General features: G+C 35.2%; 1 protein-coding gene across 2 annotated transcripts in view; it reads right to left on the bottom strand.

The window, feature by feature from the left end:
* Positions 1 to 20409, bottom strand: part of slc30a8 (solute carrier family 30 member 8) — a 33916-nt gene extending 13507 nt beyond the window's left edge. Inside the window, exons 1-7 of one of the 2 annotated variants that reach the window (XM_053493489.1) lie at positions 20131 to 20397; positions 15414 to 15543; positions 15204 to 15310; positions 14426 to 14520; positions 14202 to 14328; positions 5359 to 5534; positions 3066 to 3216 (exon numbers count right to left, since the gene is read on the bottom strand). In XM_053493489.1, coding sequence (XP_053349464.1) covers positions 3066 to 3216; positions 5359 to 5534; positions 14202 to 14328; positions 14426 to 14520; positions 15204 to 15310; positions 15414 to 15543; positions 20131 to 20392 — 1048 coding nt within the window. In that variant the 5' untranslated portion in view covers positions 20393 to 20397. Of the gene's footprint in view, positions 1 to 2470; positions 3217 to 5358; positions 5535 to 14201; positions 14329 to 14425; positions 14521 to 15203; positions 15311 to 15413; positions 15544 to 20130 lie in introns of those variants that run through there. The other variant, XM_053493488.1, reaches the window with a different exon arrangement.
* Positions 20410 to 20721: the final 312 nt, after the last annotated feature.

Raw genomic sequence — 20721 nt, forward strand, 5'->3', positions numbered from 1 at the left:
CCTGTTGCATCTTGTTAGCATAGCTGCTTTGTCAAGAACCATCTTTTCAAGCAAGCCGAGTCGTTTCCTCTTGGCATTCATGATCAATACTGTATGTGATCCACAGTTATATATCAAACAAACTTTCTAAAAATTATATTAAAAAAAAACAAAATACAATAAAGTCTGGCTCTTTGGAAAGAAAATACAAATAAGGGTTGGCTCATTACGTGTATATATATATATATATATATATATATATATATATTTATACACACTACTGTTCATAAGTTTGGGGTTACTTTCTAACTCCATGACGGTTCCTGATTTTTATTTCTTTCTACATTGTAAAGGAATGCTGAAGGTGTCCAAAAAATGCATTAATCTCCTTTGAACAGTTAATGGTGAGATGTTTCTGCTACTTCTGCTCTGTAAAGACTTCATAACGCCTCTAATTTGAGGTGCTGTTAATTGGTCATTTTTCAGGCTGATAACTCTAAATGATCTTCTTGTCTGCGGCAGAGGTAGGTTTTGGTCTCGCCCTCCTGGGATGGTCTTCATGAGAGCCAGTTTCATTATGGTGCTTGATGGACTTTGCAAATGCACTGTTCTTGCAAGAACTGTTACAGAAAGGCTGACCTCTGTCTCTTAAAATAACTGTTGTTTTTGTTGTTGTTACATAATTACCTAATTCCATATGTGTTATTTTATAGTTTTGAAATCCCCAGTATTGTAAAATGCAGAAAATAAATCACTAAACAAAAAGAAATTTGCAAGTGACCCCAAACGTTTGAACAGTAGTGTGTGTGTGTCAGGTCAGGTCAGGGGTCAGGGGTAGCTCAGTGGTTAAGGCATTGGACCACGGTTCGGAAGATCCCAGGTTCAAACCCCACAACCACCAAGTTGCCACTGTTGGGCCCTTGAGCAAGGCCCTTAACCCTCAACTGCTCAGATGTGTACTGAGATAAAAATGTAAGTCGCTCTGGATAAGAGCGTCTGCCAAATGACTAAATGTAAATAAATGTGTGTGTGTGTATACTCAGCAAAAAAAAAAAAAAAAAAAAAGTCCCTTTTCCAGGACTGTGTATTTTAACAATAATGTTGTAAAAATCCAAATAACTTTACAGATTTTCATTGTAAAGGGTTTAAACAATGTTTCCCATGCATGTTCAATTAACCATAATCAATTAATTAACATGCACCTGTGGAATGGACCTTAACAGCTTACAGAAAGTAGGCATTTAAGGACACGGTTCTAAAAACGCAGGACACTAAAGAGACTTGTCTACCAACTGTGAAAAACACCCAAAGAAAGATGCCCAGGGTCCCTGCTCATCTGCGTGAACGTGCATTAGGCATGCTGCAGGGAGACATGAGAACTGCTGATGTGGCTAGGGAAAATAAATTGTCAAGTCCGCACTGTGAGACGCCTAAGACAGCGCTACAGGGAGACAGGAAGGACAGCTGATCATTCTCGCAGTGGAAGACCACGTGTAACAACACCTGCACAGGATCGGTACATTCAAATATAACATCTGCGTGACAGGTACAGGATGGCCACAACAACTGCCCGAATCACACTTTTTTAATAATAAGCACTACAAGTCATTTTTTTCACATCTTCTCAACCTTTATTTGGTTCAAGTATCCAAACATTTTTTTTTTGAAGGTTTGACGATAAAATGCACAGTGGCAAATAAGTTATAACTTGTGATTACACAGACAATCCATTGGATGATGGACAAAAAAGTTATAATACAGTAAACACGCACACAAAATGAACGCTTCAGTCAACAACCTCCTGACAAAAAGAATATTGTGGAGCCATTTCCAAATGAAAAAAATAAAATAAAATCTTTGGGGTGCATCTGCAACAGAAAGCTACAGCAACAGAATGGCTCTTTGGTTAATGATAAGTGAATTTAGATGAACAAGTAGCATATTGTTTGTTACCTTAGTTAAATGCATCTAATAAATGGAACTGAAACAAAAAGAAAGTAAAGGAACCTTTTGCAGACAGGTAACAATGATTCTGTGGATATTGCAGATGACCTTCACATTACATTGTGATCACGGTAAAATGATTCAAATGCTTAAAATAACCACATTGCATGGTTTTTCTGCATCATTAGTGTAATAACGCTAAATTGAGAACTTTAAAAATTTTAAATAAAAAAATGCAACCATCCACGTGCAGTATTTTAGGAGAAAGGTTTTAACTACAGCAGGTATAAATTCCTCATCTCTTCCAGACCTGGACAAAATATTTCGAAATTGCTATAATAAAATACTCCAGTTGATAAGATACTGCACGAAGACTGTTTTTTCCACAAGCTATGTGTACCCTCCAGTGAATTCATTAAAATTCACTACACATATATACACACACACATATATACATACATATACATATATATATATACATTATATATATATATATATATATATATATATATATATATATATATATATATATATACATACATACATACCCACACACACACATGCACAAAAATATTATCACAACAAATTTCAAGTACTACTGGGCAGTTCTAGCAGTTTGTGATTTGAAAAACAAAAAAGAAATCTACTGGCTATACTACAGAAGATTGGGCCAGGTGTAGTTCAAAACAACAACAATCATGATCTAACTTGAAAATAGCTAGCAGGGAATAATAATAAACCAGACAAAGCTGACCAAAGTAAAAAAAATAAAAATAATAATAATAAAAAAAAGACATCCAGCACGAATGAGGGGTTTAAAATACGTGACGTCGATACCAAACTTATGGCATGCCACTGACGTGAGTGGAGAGTTTTCTGTGCAAAGCCTCTGTTCGAGGCTGAGTGAAGGTGACAAGGTATGAGTGAGCTTTTTAAAACATGGCTTATGTAATGTCTGCAAAAACCACGTGTCGAGTCGAGGCTTCAAAGAGGTTAAGCCACTCAATAAAATCCTAGGATCTATTTCAGGACACATAACCACATACTGATAGTATGATGGGGTAATGGACATGAAAATCAATGTGTCAGGACCGAGCTCATGATGACGGTACAAATAGAAAGATGGCTCAGAAGTCCAGCTCAGTCAGAGGGGCTGTAGAGATCACCAGACGAGGGCAAGCGCACGTGGGCACCTGTCACATTAGGAAGCCGAGATAGATCCGGGAAGTTGTTGAGGCGAGATCGGAGCTCCTTCCGTACCTGGGTAACTTGAGCCAGTTTGCGCTTGTAATCCTAAAATATACAACAAACACGATTGTTGAAGAAGTTGTAAATGGTGTAATGAGCAAGAACATAAATGTGACTTATAGCAGGCAAGATGATAATGTAGGTGAGCAAGTGCAACTGAGGTAAATTAAAAAAATATTTCTTAGAATTTGAATAGGTTCTAGTTGGATAAGTCTTCCTCTTCCAGATCAGAGAAGTTATCTCTCCATGAAGTGACATATAACGGAGGTATGTAGACTAACTCACTTTATTTCTTTTCTGTAGTAGAATTTTCCATTAAAAGCATCTCTAAATATAACTTTGATTTAATTTTTTAATATATTAATATTTACCATATTTGTATTTATTATTATATGCACTTCAGTGTATTTAAGCTATATGCAAGATGTATAGTCACGTTGAATTAGTATTATATTGGTTCACTAATAAATTTTGTAATTTGAAAATCATCTTTTCCTCATCTTTTAGGTAACGTTAATTAGACATTGAAATAATTAATTAGTATTTAATAAGAGATTAAAATTTTCTACATTTAAGTAAGTAAACATTACACACACATTATGAGATGCATTACCATTCACTTTAATTACTATTGTGGTTTGTTGCCAATTAAGAATAAAATTTGTATAGCACTTGCTAGAAATAGAGCTAATAACATAAAAGGATAATTTTACCAACATTCTGACTATTAACACAGTTAGACATATCCATAGAAATGATGAGTGCAAAATTAAAACAAAAAATTGCAAAATTAAACCCAATTAATATTTACCCAAAAAAACTCTTTTGAACATACATTTACTGTAGTACGCTAATAACTGTAAACGCAGTTATAAAAATAAAAAAAAAGGCATAATAAGTATGTATCTTTGTGTTCAATAAAATACATACTATAAAGTCAAGGGATAATTAAATTTAAACTCCATGAGCATGTACATGTTAAATCAAGTTGCAAAATAAAATGAAGTAAATAGCACACTCCAAACTGTATATTTATTTTCATGGCGCTTAAAGGATGAAGACAGAAGAAGGCAAGACCTTCTGAGACCTGTATGTAAAGTTTGGAGAGTTAATCTCACAAGTCTCCAATTATTAATACACCTTGGTCATCTTTATTAATTTGTAGTTATACCTGCCACCTAAGGTTAAAGTGGAATTTTATAAAGGTTGAACTCAGTCTGTGATTGAGAAGGATGTTGCAGTTTCAATCAAATTCAAGGCCGATACTGTATGTTGGACTGAGAGTTTACCCAAAATACCAAAATGTTCAAGTTTACACATCAATAAGTACAAATCTATCGGGGCTAATCAATGAACTTTAAATCTGACTAAACAAAGTGGGTAGTCCTTAAATTACCAAGTCAATAAAAGAAAACAGTCATGCAAACTTTGGTGTCTGGTCTGCAACACTAGTCTGAACATGCAAAAACATAGGTGAAAACTTTCATGTCTTGTGCCGTTATTCCCAGTCAATGGGATTTTACTGAAGAATAACAGGCATATTATATAATTTCCAGCAAACATGAATGCTAAAGCAACTTCATTATGTTAATTCTACTTCTTACCACCCATCTAGAGTGGATTAAAAGTTTTGTTTATGTCACTGGCATTAAATTCTCCTTGCACAGGCATACCTTTGAACTGGATCAATTGTACAAAAAGGGTGTTTGTCTATACTCTAGGTGTCCAATTTACAAGACATTTATATATTACATGTTTATAAGTCTGCAAACGGAATAAAATAAAGATAAAAATGTAAAGATAGCTGAGAATTATTACATGTAAAAAATAAATAAATCAATAAAATAAAGCAGACAGTGTTTGTAGTTTGTAGCTGTTAAATTACATTACTATAGTAATTAGCTCTTACTTTTTTACATAAAACATAACTAAATCATATTGGTGTTTGATTCGTGCTGCTCATCATAATGTACGCGAGAGCAGAAAACTCTGTATAAGGATCATTCTGGATTGTTCCAGTTGACTTTAACCTCTGTTTATCACCAAACATGAGTGAAAGAAAGGTGTAGTTTCTTACATGTTTTTGCATTAGTTGGTGCTGCCCTCTAGTGGACAAGAAAACATTAAACAAGATTTCAACAAAATGTTTGCTAAGTAGGGGTAAGAAAAATGGAAGAGTTTACGCACTTCTAGTTTCTGCTCATTCTTGGCCAGGCCATCCCGCTGACTCTGCAAAAAAAGTGCGAGCAGACGTGTGAGCTGCCGTCGGTCATCGATCTCGGCTGCCAGGCGTCCACTGTAATCTGCCAGGAGCATGCAGGCCTCCTCTACCAGTCTGGATAAGCGTTCTCCCGACTCCTTATCTGGGGAAAAAATAATAATAAATACAGACTAAGCTAAGCATTCCTATTAAGAGTAATCTGTATTTTTATATATACACAAAAATGCCAATATAAAATATAAATATACATAATAATAAATAAACATAAATTTAATATATAATGTGTTAATTATATTTATGTATTTATTTTTTGGGCTATAGAACGATTAATTTTAGTTTTTATTATTTCCCATGGGAAAATGAAATTTGGTTTACGAGTGTTTTGGACAGTACACACACACACAAACAAACACACTCAGACATGTATGCATATTTATAAATGGTCCCGGCAAAGGGTCGCCACAGACAAGCACGCAGACAGAAAGGACAGACAACACGCAGACAGAAAGGACAGACGGAAAGGCACGCAGACAGACAGACAGACAAGCACGCAGACAAGCACGCAGACAGGCACGCAGACAAGCACGCAGACAGGCACGCAGACAAGCACGCAGACAGACAGACAGACAAACAGACAAGCACGCAGACAAGCAGGCAGACAGACAAGCACACAGACAGACAGACAAGCACACAGACAGACAGACAGACAGACAGACAGGCACGCAGACAGACAGACAGACAGACAGGCATGCAGGCAGACAGACAGACAGGCAGGCAGACAGACAGACAGACAGACAGACAGGCAGACAGACAGGCAGACAGACAGACAGGCAGGCACGCAGACAGACAGGCACTCAGACAGACAAAAAAGCACACAAAGACAGACAGAAAGACAAAAAGACAAGCACACACAGACAAGCACACACAGACAGACAGACAGACAAAAAGACAGACAAGCACACACAGACAAGCACACACAGACAGACAGACAGACAGACAGACAGACAAGCACACAGACAGACAAGCACACAGACAGACAAGCACACAGACAGACAAGCACACACAGACAGACAGACAGACAAGCACACACAGACAGACAGACAAGCACACACAGACAGACAGAAAGACAGACAGACAAGCACACACACAGACAGACAAACACACAAGCATAAATAAACAAAAAAAATAGAAAAAAAAAGACATGTATGCATATTTATAAATGGTCCCGGCAAAGGGTCGCCACAGACAAGCACGCAGGCAGAAAGGACAGACAGACAGGCACGCAGACAGACAGACAGACAAAATAACAGACAAGCACGCAGACAAGCACGCAGACAAGCACGCAGACAGACAGACAGACAAGCACGCAGACAAGCACGCAGACAGACAGACAGACAAGCACGCAGACAGGCACGCAGACAGACAGAAAGACAAGCACGCAAGCCGGGCACGCAGACAGACAGACAGACAGGCACGCAGACAGACAGGCAGACAAGCACGCAGACAGGCACGCAGACAGGCACGCAGACAGAGACAGACAGGCACGCAGACAGACAGACAGACAGACAGGAACGCAGACAGACAGACAGACAGACAGGCACGCAGACAGACAGACAGACAGACAGGCACGCAGACAGACAGACAGACAGGCACGCAGACAGACAGACAGACAGGCACGCAGACAGACAGACAGACAGGCACGCAGACAGACAGACAGACAAGCACGCAGACAGACAGACAGACAGACAGGCACGCAGACAGACAGGCACGCAGACAGACAGACAGACAGACAGGCACACAGACAGACAGACAGATAGACAAGCGCTCAGACAGACAGACAGGCACGCAGACAGACAGACAGACAGGCACGCAGACAGACAGACAGACAGACAGACAGGCACACAGACAGACAGGCACGCAGACAGACAGACAGGAACGCAGACAGACAGACAGACAGACAGACAGACAGGAACGCAGACAGACAGACAGACAGACAGACAGGAACGCAGACAGACAGACAGACAGGCATGCAGACAGACAGGCACGCAGACAGGCACGCAGACAGGCACACAGACAGGCACGCAGACAGACAGGCACGCAGACAGACAGGCACGCAGACAAGCACGCAGACAGACAGGCACGCAGACAGACAGACAGACAGGCACACAGACAGGCACACAGACAGACAGGCACACAGACAGACAGGCACACAGACAGACAGGCACACAGACAGACAGACAGACAGGCACGCAGACAGACAGACAGACAAGCACTCAGACAGACAAGCACTCAGACAGACAGACAGACAAGCACACAATAAGACAGACAGACAAGCACACAATAAGACAGACAGACAAGCACACACAGACAGACAGACAAGCACACACAGACAGACAGACAAGCACACACAGACAGACAGACAAGCACACACAGACAGACAGACAAGCACACACAGACAAGCACACACAGACAAGCACACACAGACAAGCACACACAGACAGACAGACAGACAAGCACACACAGACAGACAGAAAGACAGACAGACAAGCACACACAGACAGACAGAAAGACAAGCACACACAGACAGACAGACAGAAAGAAAGACAGACAGACAAGCACACACAGACAGACAAGTACACACATACAGACAGATAGACAGAAAGACAAGCACAGAAAGAAAGACAAGCGCATAGAGACAGAAAGAAAGACAGACAGACAGACAAGCACACATAGATAAAAAAAAACAGACAAGCACACACACACACACACAGACAGACAAACGCACAAGCATAAATAAACAAAAAAAATATTTAAAAAAAAGACATGTATGCATATTTATAAATGGTCCCGGCAAAGGGTCGCCACAGACAAGCACGCAGACAGAAAGGACAAACAGACAAGCACGCAGACAGGCACGCAGAGAGACAGACAGACAAGCACGCAGACAGACAGACAGGCACGCAGACAGACAGGCACGCAGACAGACAGACAGGCACGCAGACAGACAGACAGACAGGCACGCAGACAGACAGACAGACAGACAGACAGACAAGCATGCAGACAAGCAGACAGACAGACAGGCACGCAGACAGACAGACAGACAGACAGACAAGCATGCAGACAAGCAGACAGACAGGCAGACAGACAGACAAGCACGCAGACAAGCAGACAGACAAGCAGACAGACAGGCACGCAGACAGGCACGCAGACAGACAAGCACGCAGACAGGCACGCAGACAGGCACGCAGACATACAAGCACGCAGACATACAAGCACGCAGACAGACACGCAGACAGACAGGCAGACAGACACGCAGACAGACAGGCAGACAGACACGCAGACAGACAGGCAGACAGACACGCAGACAGACAGACAGACACGCAGACAGACAGACAGACACGCAGACAGACAGACAGACAAGCACGCAGACAAGCAGACAGACAGGCATGCAGACAGACAGACAAGCACGCAGACAAGCAGACAGGCACGCAGACAGACAGACAGGCACGCAGACAGACAGACAGGCACGCAGACAGACAGGCAGACAACCACGCAGACAGACAGATAGGCACGCAAACAGACAGACAGACAGACACGCAGACAGACAGACAGACAGACAGACAAGCACACAGACAAGCACACAGACAGGCACGCAGACAGACAGACAGACAAGCACGCAGACAGGCACGCAGACAGACAGGCACACAAGCACACAAGCACGCAGACAGGCACGCAGACAGACAGGCATGCAGACAGACAGACAGACAAGCACTCAGACAGACAGACAGAAAAGCACACAACGACAGACAGAAAAGCAGACAGACAGAAAGACAACGCAAACACACGCATGAATATTTATCAACATATACAGATAAAAGATATATATATATTTGTATAAATTTGTATATATTTATATGAATTAAATATATACAAATGAATAAACATAAAGTGTGTGTGCGTGTGTTTTTGTGTGCATCTATGTTCGTGTGTGTGTTTGTATGTCCATGTGCATGTATAACACATGCATGCATATTCATAAATATATATATTTATATTATGAATAATATATATGAACTAAATATATATAAATGATTATACATGCACACACAGTGTATAAAAACTTCTTTACAAACAAAAAAATATAAATAATAGATATACATATATTAAATATAAATAAACATATAAATTATAACAGACAAACACACACAAGCAAACACGCATGCATACTTATAAACATATATAAATAAAAGATAGATGTTTATAATTATGCATTAATATTATCTATTACTATATATTATAAATAAAATATATAAATAATATACATATGAACAATATACAGTACATGAACTAAATATTAGTACTACACTGTGTGTATGTGTGTTCATGTGCATGTATAACGCATGCATATTCATAAATATATATTTATATAAATAAAATATATAAATATACATAATATACATATATTACGTATATTAAATACGTACATATATTAAATTAAGATAAATATATAAATTATAATGAACACACAAACACACACATAAATAATATATATGAATTAAATATATGTAAAAGAATATACATTAAGTGTGTGTGTGTGCGCGTGTTTGTATGTTCGTGTGTGTTTGTATGTTCATTTGCATGTATAACATGCATGCATATTCATAAATATATATATTATGAATAATATATACGATATATATATATATATATATACGATATATATATATATATATATATATATATATATACATATACACGATATATATATATATATATATATATATATATATATATATATATATATATATATATATATATATATACACAAGCACACAGTGCGTGCGTGCATGTTTGTATGTTCGGGTGTATGTATAACATACAAATGAATATTCATAATGTATAAATTTATACGAATAAACAAAAATATATATATGAATAGATATACATATATTAAATATAGATAAATATATAAATTCTAACGAACAAACACAGACATACACACGCACGCACACAAACAAACACACAAACGTGCACACAAACACACACAAAAACATACGCACGAAGATAAACGCATGCACAAAAATATATAAAATATAAATAAACATACAAATACTAAAAATGTTTAAATAAAATACAGACAAATAATACATAAAAAATAAGAATACACAAACAGACAAACAGAAACACAAACAGACAGACACAAGATATACGCACGCACAAAGATATATAAAATATAAAAGAAACATTCAAATTAAAATGTTTAAATAAAATACATACAAATAATAAAATAAATATGTACGCACGCACAAAGATATATAAATATGCATCCAAATAATAAAAATGTATAAATAAAATACATACAAAGATATACATAAGTATACATATAAATAAAATAAATAAACTATACAAATATTTAAAAACATACAAATACATATATAAATAAAAAATAAATATACGCACAAAGATAAACACACGCACAAAGATATATAAAATAAACATACAAATAATTTTTTTTTACATAAAATACCTACAAATAAAATAAACAAAATTAATAATACATATGTACGCACGCACAAAGATATATAAATATTAGTGCTGTCAAAATTAGTGCGTTAACGCATGCGATTAATTTGAAATATTTAACGCATTAAAAAAAATTAACGCAATTAACGCGGTTGCAGTTTTTTTTATTTCCTGTTGTGGCCGACGTGTGTTCAACGTGCAAAGAAGTATGGATAAGACCAAGGAAGGACTTTTAGACGGAAAGTTTCAGTATAAAACTCTGCCGGATGGTCCTGTGGATAAAACAAAAGTAATCTGTACATTTTGCAAAGCCGAATTTAAATACCAGAGAAGTAATTCGTCTTTGACATATCACTTAAAAGCAAAACACCCCACCGAAACAATCTCTACAGGGCCTCACCAATGTAAATTGCATTGATTGTTTTGAAATTCAAATGACACAAATGGCACATACCTGTGTTTTTATTTCTGTAATAAATATGGCTTTCAAGCCAACAGTTAATTTGGAGAATATTGATGGTTTATTGCAGGTATGTTGTTTACATGAGAAAATCTGTGTTACAAGTTAAACAAAAATTCCAATAAACAATCATATTTGAATTTAAATAGTTTCATTGTCTTGAGTTTACATTAATTATTTACATTTACATATCCAAAAAGTTTCAGTCTTTTAATTGTGATTAATCGCGATTAATTGCAAAAAATTGTGCGATTAATTAGTTAATTTTTTTTAATCAATTGACAGCACTAATAAATATACATACAAATGAAAACATACAATAATAAAAGTATACATTTAAAAAAATAATAATAAATGACATACAAATAATAAAATAAACACACGCATGCAGAAAGGAGAGAAAAAACATAAATAATAAAAGAAATAAAAAATGTTTAAATAAAATACATACAAATACATAAAAAATAAGAATACACAAACACACAGACAGAAACAGACAAACACACACAAACACGAAGATATACGCATGCACAAAGATACATAAAATATAAAAACCATTAAAATAAAATGTACATCAATCAACAATAAAAACATGTACCACGCACAAAGATATATAAATATACATCCAAATAATAAAAATGTATGAATAAAATACATACAAAGATAAACATATAAATAATTATATATATATATATATATATATATATATATATATATATATATATATATATATAAATAATTTATATATATATATATATATATATATATATATATATATATATATATATATATATATATATATGCAAGAAAGCACAAAGATATATTATATACATATAAATTATAAAACGCATACAAATAAAGTATACATATAAATAATAAAACAAATAAATATACGCACGAAGATATACGAATGAACAAAGATATATAAAAGATAAATGAACAAACAAATAAAAAAGTTTAAACAAAATAGATACAAATAAAATAAATATAAATACATATGCATGCACAAATATATAAACAATAAAAATTTATAAATAAAATACATACAAAGATATACATATGAATATACATAAATAATAAAATAAGTATACATATAAATAAAATAAATGTATACATATAAATATTAAAACAAATATACGCAAGCTCAAAAAAACATAAAATATAAATATACATACAAATAATGAAATACATAAATAAAATGAATAATCAAAGAAAAAATAATGTATAAATAAAATACATAAAGATATACAAATACATATAAATAATAAGTATACATAAAAATAAAATTATATACATATAAATAAAATACATAAATATACGTGTGCACGCACAAAGATAAAATATACATACAAATAATAAATTTATAAATAAAATACATACAAATAAAATAAATATACATCTAAGAAATACACCCACACGCAAAAATACGCCCGCACGCAAAAATATAAAATAAACACACAAATAAGTATACATAGAAATAATCAAATTAATACATACATTTAATAAAATACATGATGTACATAATGTATATATATAAATAATTAAATAAATATACGCACACAATAAACATACATACAAATAAAAAAACAAGTATACAATACATACAAATAAGTATACATACAAATAAAATTTATATACATAAAATAAATAAAAACATGCACGCACAAACAAAGCTATATAAAATATAAATATAGATACTAATAAAAAAATTTTAATAATACAAATAATAAGTATACATAATAAAATAAATAAATAAATGTACATAAACAAAATAAATTTACATACATATGAATAAAAATATACGCACAAAGATATATAAAATATAAATATGCATACAAAAAAATGGTTAAATAAAATACATACAAAGAATAAAAAAGTATACATATAAATAAAAATACTTTACATATAAATAAGAAAATGAATAAATACATAAAATAATAATTAAATAAATATACGAACGCACGCACAAAGATATATTAAATATAAATACAAATAAAATAAGTATACATATAAATAAGAAAATATACACACAAAGATATATAAAATATAAAATATAGATACAAATAATGCTTAAATAAAATACATAAAAATTTGAAGTATACATATAAATAAAATACATATAAATAATAAAATGAATAATATACATAAATAATAATATACATAATAAATAATAAAATAAACATATGCATGAATATATACGCATGCACAAAGATATATAAAATAAACGTACAAATAATATTTTTTTAAATAAAATGCATACAAATAATAAAATAAATAAACATACTAATAATAAAATACATACATATAATAAAATAATTAATAATAAATAAATATGCATGCACAAATATATAAATATACATACAAATAATAAAAATGTATAAATAAAATACATAAAGATATACATATAAATATACATAAATTATAAAATAAGTATACATATAAATGAAATAAATAAAATGAATAGACATACGCACGCACAAAGAAATAAAAATAAATAAATAAATAAATAATGTTAAAATAAAATACATACATATAATAAAATACATACATATAAATAAAATAAATAAATATACATATAAATAATATCTTAATAAAATACATACAAAGATAAATATAAATAATAAAATTTAATACATATAAATAATAAAATAAATATACGTGAACAAGCACCAAGATATATAAATTATACATACAAATATTAAAAAAGTACACAAATAATAAAATAAATAAATATACATAAATAATAAAACTAAATAAAATATGCATGCACAAAGATATACGCAAACACAAATAAACACACGCACACGCCCACATACACATACACACCTGTGATTCTGTGCAGCAGGGAAGAGTCCTGCACCTCTGGGGGTAAAGCAGAGATCCTCTGTCGTAAAGTGGAGTCACTTGAAGCCGCGTTCTCCAACTCCTGCAGTGCCCGGATCAAATCCGCTGTCTGAAACAGACAAAATGCTTACACTTTAGAATAAATGGACTGCACAGAGGTCAGCAACTGTGCGACTTTAAACTACAGCTACATGGTTTTGTGGTACCTGTGGTGGATTCGCTGGAGAGCTCTGGCAGGGAAAGTCATCATCTTTCACTTTAATCTCCTCATACGCTCGCTTCTTGGCCTTCTTGTCTCCATCTAGAAAAATGTCATTGAAAGGGAACCTTTAACATACTGCCATATTTTCCAGACTATAGTACACATCCTTGACCTATAACAAGTGTATAAGCCTAACAAAATGGCATGTATGAACTAAGTAGATAAGTTTGCTTAGTAGTTACTGTTTCTACAGTTGTGATTGTTGCCAGTTTGCATCACAGTGGATTTTCGCGAGAAAATATGGAAAAAAAAAAAAGAAAAACAACTTTAGCACACAAATAACGCAAAGTTATTTCAACCTTGTGCTCCAAAATATCCTAAATATCTTTTCTTTTATTAAAGATGGATGCTATACAAAGCAAGGATGAATTAGAGCAGAGACTGCGAGCCAGGCCTTCTCGTCCAACATCATTGTCTGACCTTACAAATGGAACAGTGGTAAAAAAAAAATTCCCATAAACACACTGCTAAACCTTGTGGAAAGCCTTCCCAGATGAGTTGAAGCTGTTATAGCTGCAAAGGGGGCAGGGCCAACATCATATTTAAAGTATGTTTTTGTTGCTGTCCGCAACCAGCTCTGCTTCTGATTTCAAACACTTGTTACATTATAAGGCGCGTTTCGAAAGAAAGGTCAAGTCATACAGTCAGCCAAACACCCACATAAACAATACTAAAATACACTAATCCTAGCAGAAGGCAGCACAAATATGATCTGGACTTACGTAGTACTATGACAAGTTTCTCCAAGAGGTCATTTTCGTACACTGCTCTCTCCTGCCAAATCGACAAAACCCGATCCAGGTGCTTCTTACAGCCCTCTTCTCCTTCACTACACACAAAGGCAGAAGCAGGTAGGATCAACGACTCAATTGAAAATAAGAACATCCTGTTGCATAATGAAATTAGGCTGGAGTAAAACTGTGAGCGCTCACCTGGAGACATGTTTAAAGGCGTCGACAATTACTGGAGCGAAGTCCTGGGTGAACTCTGGCCCTTTTCTTTTGCTATTCTGGATGACATCGTTTGCGAGATAAAGGAATGTCAGTTTACGAGATACCTGGGCTGGAAAAAAAAAAAAAAAAAAAAAAAAGTGCAATATTTTGAGCAATGTTGTCAATAAGGCATCCTATTCTTGTATAGCAAAACAATTTTAAAACCGTACCTCCACAAACAGTATACACACGAGACTTTCATCACTTTAAAGAAATCGAGACTGTCTGAATGAAAGGTTTGTCAGACTGAGCGACTATCCAGCGTGACTTACACTTCATCCCTTTTCACAATCAGAGCAGATAGCCCAGCGCCCTCCTCAAGAACGCAACAAACGCAGCTTGGTGGTTCTGGGGTTTGAACCCGCGACATTCCGATCAGTAGTCCAAACGTCTTCACCACCATCTGAACTCCAGACATTTCTTACAGTCTACTATTTATAATCATCTTGATAAAAGCAGTTGTATTCTTTCAAAGGAAGCCTCAAATAAAACAGGAGACTCATTCTCTTGGTTGTTGATGGGTAAGCATCTCACAGGATTTAATTAACAAAAGCAATACACACACACACAAACACACACTAGAGTAACAACGACCCTTGGAGACAAAAGGTTCCATCGTACCCGCTTCAATGCCACTCAGGACATATCCTAAATGACAATCTAAACTAATGTGACATAAAAAAAAAAAGATATGACCCCAAGATCACACACTGTGTCAAGATCACACTTTCCTCCATTGTGATGTTTTATCTAATTAAAACTCTTAACCAATATGGGCCTAATGTTATGCACTGCGCTACTACCAAATGATTTGCTGATTAGAGGAATTCTGTCAATAGGGAAAAAAATTTGTACCTCAAAATGTTCATTGTGTGCTTGTAAAAGTACATAGTGAAAGCTGTTTTTCGTCACTATCTGCAACCAGCATGTTACATTGTTAGGCATGTTTCGAAGGACAGGCGAGTCACACGGTCAGCAGGTCACAAAATCCCCACTTCAAATACTGAAAATAATACACACCAACACAGATGTTGCTTTTAAAGCTGAAAAAATGAACTAGATACTTTCAACCCTGTTAATAACACTAACGGTCAGTCGCCAACACCACCAGTCGCGTGTAGTTAGTTCTGAAAGAAATCTGTATGGGCGGAGGAAAATAACTGGTTAAATAAACACCAAATCATAATCTGTTAATAATAAATGGTGGTTGTGAAACTGTTGTATAAAAAAAAAACATTACACTCAAGGTCATGCTGTTGTACTGAATATCAGCACGGCTATGGGGCACCCATGTTGCTATGACTGCATCATGGCCGTGCTGATATTCATCACAACAGCACCTTCTCTTTTGATATTGCTTATTTTACCGTAAATCAACACAACATTAATCAGTCTATGATATACTACAAAAAAAAAAATAATAATAATAACAGATTTCACTAATGCTTCTTTGTCGTAAAAAAAAATCTTTGTCTCAGAAATGCTAACATGTTCCAGGCTGAAAGTGTTAGGAGTCTGACTCTGGGGTAAACTTTACAGTTTGTTTATTTACATCTCGGTCGTGTTAAACATTATAACATCCCTGCTTAGGACACGAACCACATGAGACTATGGTGTCACGTGAAACATTCAAAATAAAGTGGCTGATCACTATGCTACATAAACCTCAATTTGCATCAGTGTGTCATTAGACAGAACTAATTTATCTTTTATTCTGAGCGCTTTAAAAAACACTGTGCCTCTCTCGGTCACACATGCTCACACAAGAGAGAAATAATGCTTCCTCATCTGCAATATTCATGTCATGTAGGGGGCTTATCGTGATCTAAGATTGTACGCTAAATCACAGCGTGAGTGGCTTCATAAACAAAAGTAGATGACAGCTGGGGGTAAAAATTACTAACTGTAAGGGAAAGAAGTCCTGATGAGTACACACTGCACTGATATTGCTGGTCTTTCGGCTGGAACAGGCAAGGGGTCGCCACAGCTGAATACTCGGTCCGCACAACACCTTAGCACAGGTCTACAGCGATTTTATGCCGGGCTTAGGATCGGCACTGCATCCAGTGGCCAGGGTGGTTTGGGCAATGGCTGGGAATCGAACCGGGGTCTTCCGCATGGCAGGTGAAACACCTACCACTGAGCCACCAGTGCCCTAAACACTGGGTACTGATTTTAAACCTATAAAACTAACCTAAATGCAGACATTAATTAGAATTTTTTTAAAAAGGGACAGAAGCTTACTAATCCCTTTCATCACCCTTTAATAGCCGCAGCATCATGGCCATCTCTAGCTGCATAAATTCCTCAGGAAATGGCTTGAGTGCCTGTGATCCGATTTAGTATTTTGCATTTTCAGAAAGTCAGTCACAGAGGGCTGAAGTCCTCGGGCAAACAGCATACACACCCTGACAGGTCTGACAATAACTTAAGCCTGGTGCACACTACTACATGGTTTTAATATCATGCATCATATCAGCTACTCAGTACATCACATCCACAGGTCGTTAGGCATATCAATAACAAAAACAAACATAACGTCTGACAAACACACTACTTTTTGCTACTACTATACCTGAAGTTCTCTTTGCAGAACAGATCTATCCAATCTATCTGACTTTTATCTTACTTCTTTTCTGATTTCCAGACAAAATAGTGACAGAACGGTGTTACTGACAGCACCAGGCTTTGTCTCACAAAGAAATGCCAAACATATACCAAAAAAACAAACAAAGAACCATGTTTCCTGCAAAAAAGCTGCTACAGTAGAGCAGGACACGCTCTACGCTTTTTACGCAGCCTTTAATTAAATGAACACATCACTATTAAAAGATAAAACCAGTTTATATACTTCATGTATATAAAGATGTAACTTACAAAATTATAAAGTAATATGATTCTGGTTTACTTAAGTACAATGTCAGTTGGTAATGTCAGCTGGTTGGTTCAAATTTATATTCAAATGAAAAAAAATTATTTATCCTAAGGAGGCAATTTAAGGTCTGTAGTAGCACAGAAAAAGAGCAAACACTTGTATGTCAAGACGTTTAGATGGACTGAGACGGGCCTGAGTTTACGTTGCATATTCTGTAAATCCTGTTATTTATTATAAATTTTTCATTTTATTATGTAACTTCTGTAAATAAACTTGTAGTTTGAAGCGGTATATATAAAATTATTTTTTCGCCTAAACAGTAATCTAAAAACAATAATAAATAAAATTTTTGTTATAACATTACTACTTATATTGATGTAAAGCAAATGCTGTACAAGCACTGTGTAAATGGTCAAATTTGACTAGCACAATTATAATTTTGCCTTTCATACTTTTACCACAAAGCTGAAAGGACAGAATAGTCCCTGTACACAAGCAAGCCCCCTGAAGACATTTAAAAAGAACTTGAACGGCCTGTACAGAGCCCTGACCTCAACCTCAATGAAAACCTTTATGATGAACTGGAACACTGGCTGCTTTATCACCTATCATCACTGAATGATCTTACTAATGCTCGTGTAGCTGAATGATTACAATCCCCTACAGTTGTTTCCCTTCTTTTGTAGTGAAATCTTGAATTTATTTTTTCATTTTTAGGTCATGTACAGTTTTATAAGCTCTTCACTGCATATCATACTGTCTGTGGTTGTGTACGATCATTCATTCATCTTCTATACCAATTAACTTGCGCAGGGTCACAGGGGGCTTGAAGCCTATCCCAGGAGATTTTGGGCATGAGGTTGGATAAACCCACAAAGCAGGGGAAGAACATGCAAACCACCTGCACACAGAACTGAGTTGATTCTGTGTAAAGGGTCACGTGGGACCTGGAGCCTATTTTAGTAGAGGCGGGGTACACCCTGGACAGGGCATATAATAATGACGCTTAGGTTTAAATGGCAGTCTGACCATCTGACACAGGTAGGCCAGAGTGCTAGGTTTACTACAACTATAACATGACCTAAAAAAGACCAACTTTGGGAAAAAAAAAAAAAAAAAAGCTTTTTTTATGTGTAGATTTATACATCGCACAATGATACAGTGCTGCTCTTTTTGTATATTCAGTGTATTTAAACAGATATAGCTACATTTATACATACATAGAGTATATTGTTATTAAACAGTACCTACTGACATATTACATATACACATACATACACACACGTTTGTATATGTATATACAATTGTACTTATTTAACCTGCACTTTATAATTTGCAAAATGCACACCATTTGCACTGATGTACATGCACTACTATTTGCACTTCTGGAAGATGCCAAGGTTGTTACTAAGAATCTGTACTGTGCAAATGCAATAATGCCATTAAAGTTGTACCTACCTAACAAACACTGGCTCAGGTTGTTTGTTACCAACACTGCACGTTAGTCAAAGTGATACACAGATTCCTAACTGGACTGTTGCTGGTAAATCACGTTACAGACAGTATAGTTCACAGATTCTAGCTGGTTTATGTGTTAGTTAGTGTTTGTCATTATCTCCAACACAAACGCTGCAGATGAATGGCGCGTGCTCTGCTCTGTGCTAAGCGGCTAGCAAGCGGTGTGTGTTTTTTATTTTTATTATTATTGCCGATTAATACGTATCATTTATTGATGTGTAAAATGTCCGTGCTTTGTGTAAACCCATTTGCGCTGGTCCTTACCTTTTGTCAGCTCATTATACCAGACTTTGACGATGGTTTTCGAGTGTTTTCGGTGGTGGATTAACCATAGAGACAGGGTCTGTACACTCTGCTGCGAGTTGCTAAGTTCTGCCAATTTTTTCTCCAAAGCCGATTCGGAGAAAACTGACATTTTCTTTTTTAAGCTCCTTTTTAGGTAACGCACTTTATTGTTTTTCACACCAAACCAAGCAAAAATAAAGTCAGACAAACCTGAGCAAGTGAGGTATACAACCGTCAACATCGAACTGCGCATGCGTCCGCCCGCGAAACCTTAAAGGCGCATAGTGCTCTTGCTTAAATACCGTTCCCTCACGCGCTAACGAAAATGACGTCAAAAAGGAACGCGCACCAAGTAACACTAAAGCTGGTATATATATATATATATATATATATATATATATATATATATATATATAAAAATCTAAAGCTAGTGTCGGCGATTACGTTATAAATTTAAAACACTTTAAAAAAAAAGTCTTCACGAAAACGGGAAAACTTTATGATTTCTAAAAGGAAAATCTGCAAAAGGCTTCAATTATTGTACTTGAAAGCTTTTGAAATGTTTACCGA

Source organism: Clarias gariepinus, chromosome 3 (assembly GCF_024256425.1).
Source record: "Clarias gariepinus isolate MV-2021 ecotype Netherlands chromosome 3, CGAR_prim_01v2, whole genome shotgun sequence".
NCBI lineage: Eukaryota > Metazoa > Chordata > Actinopteri > Siluriformes > Clariidae > Clarias > Clarias gariepinus.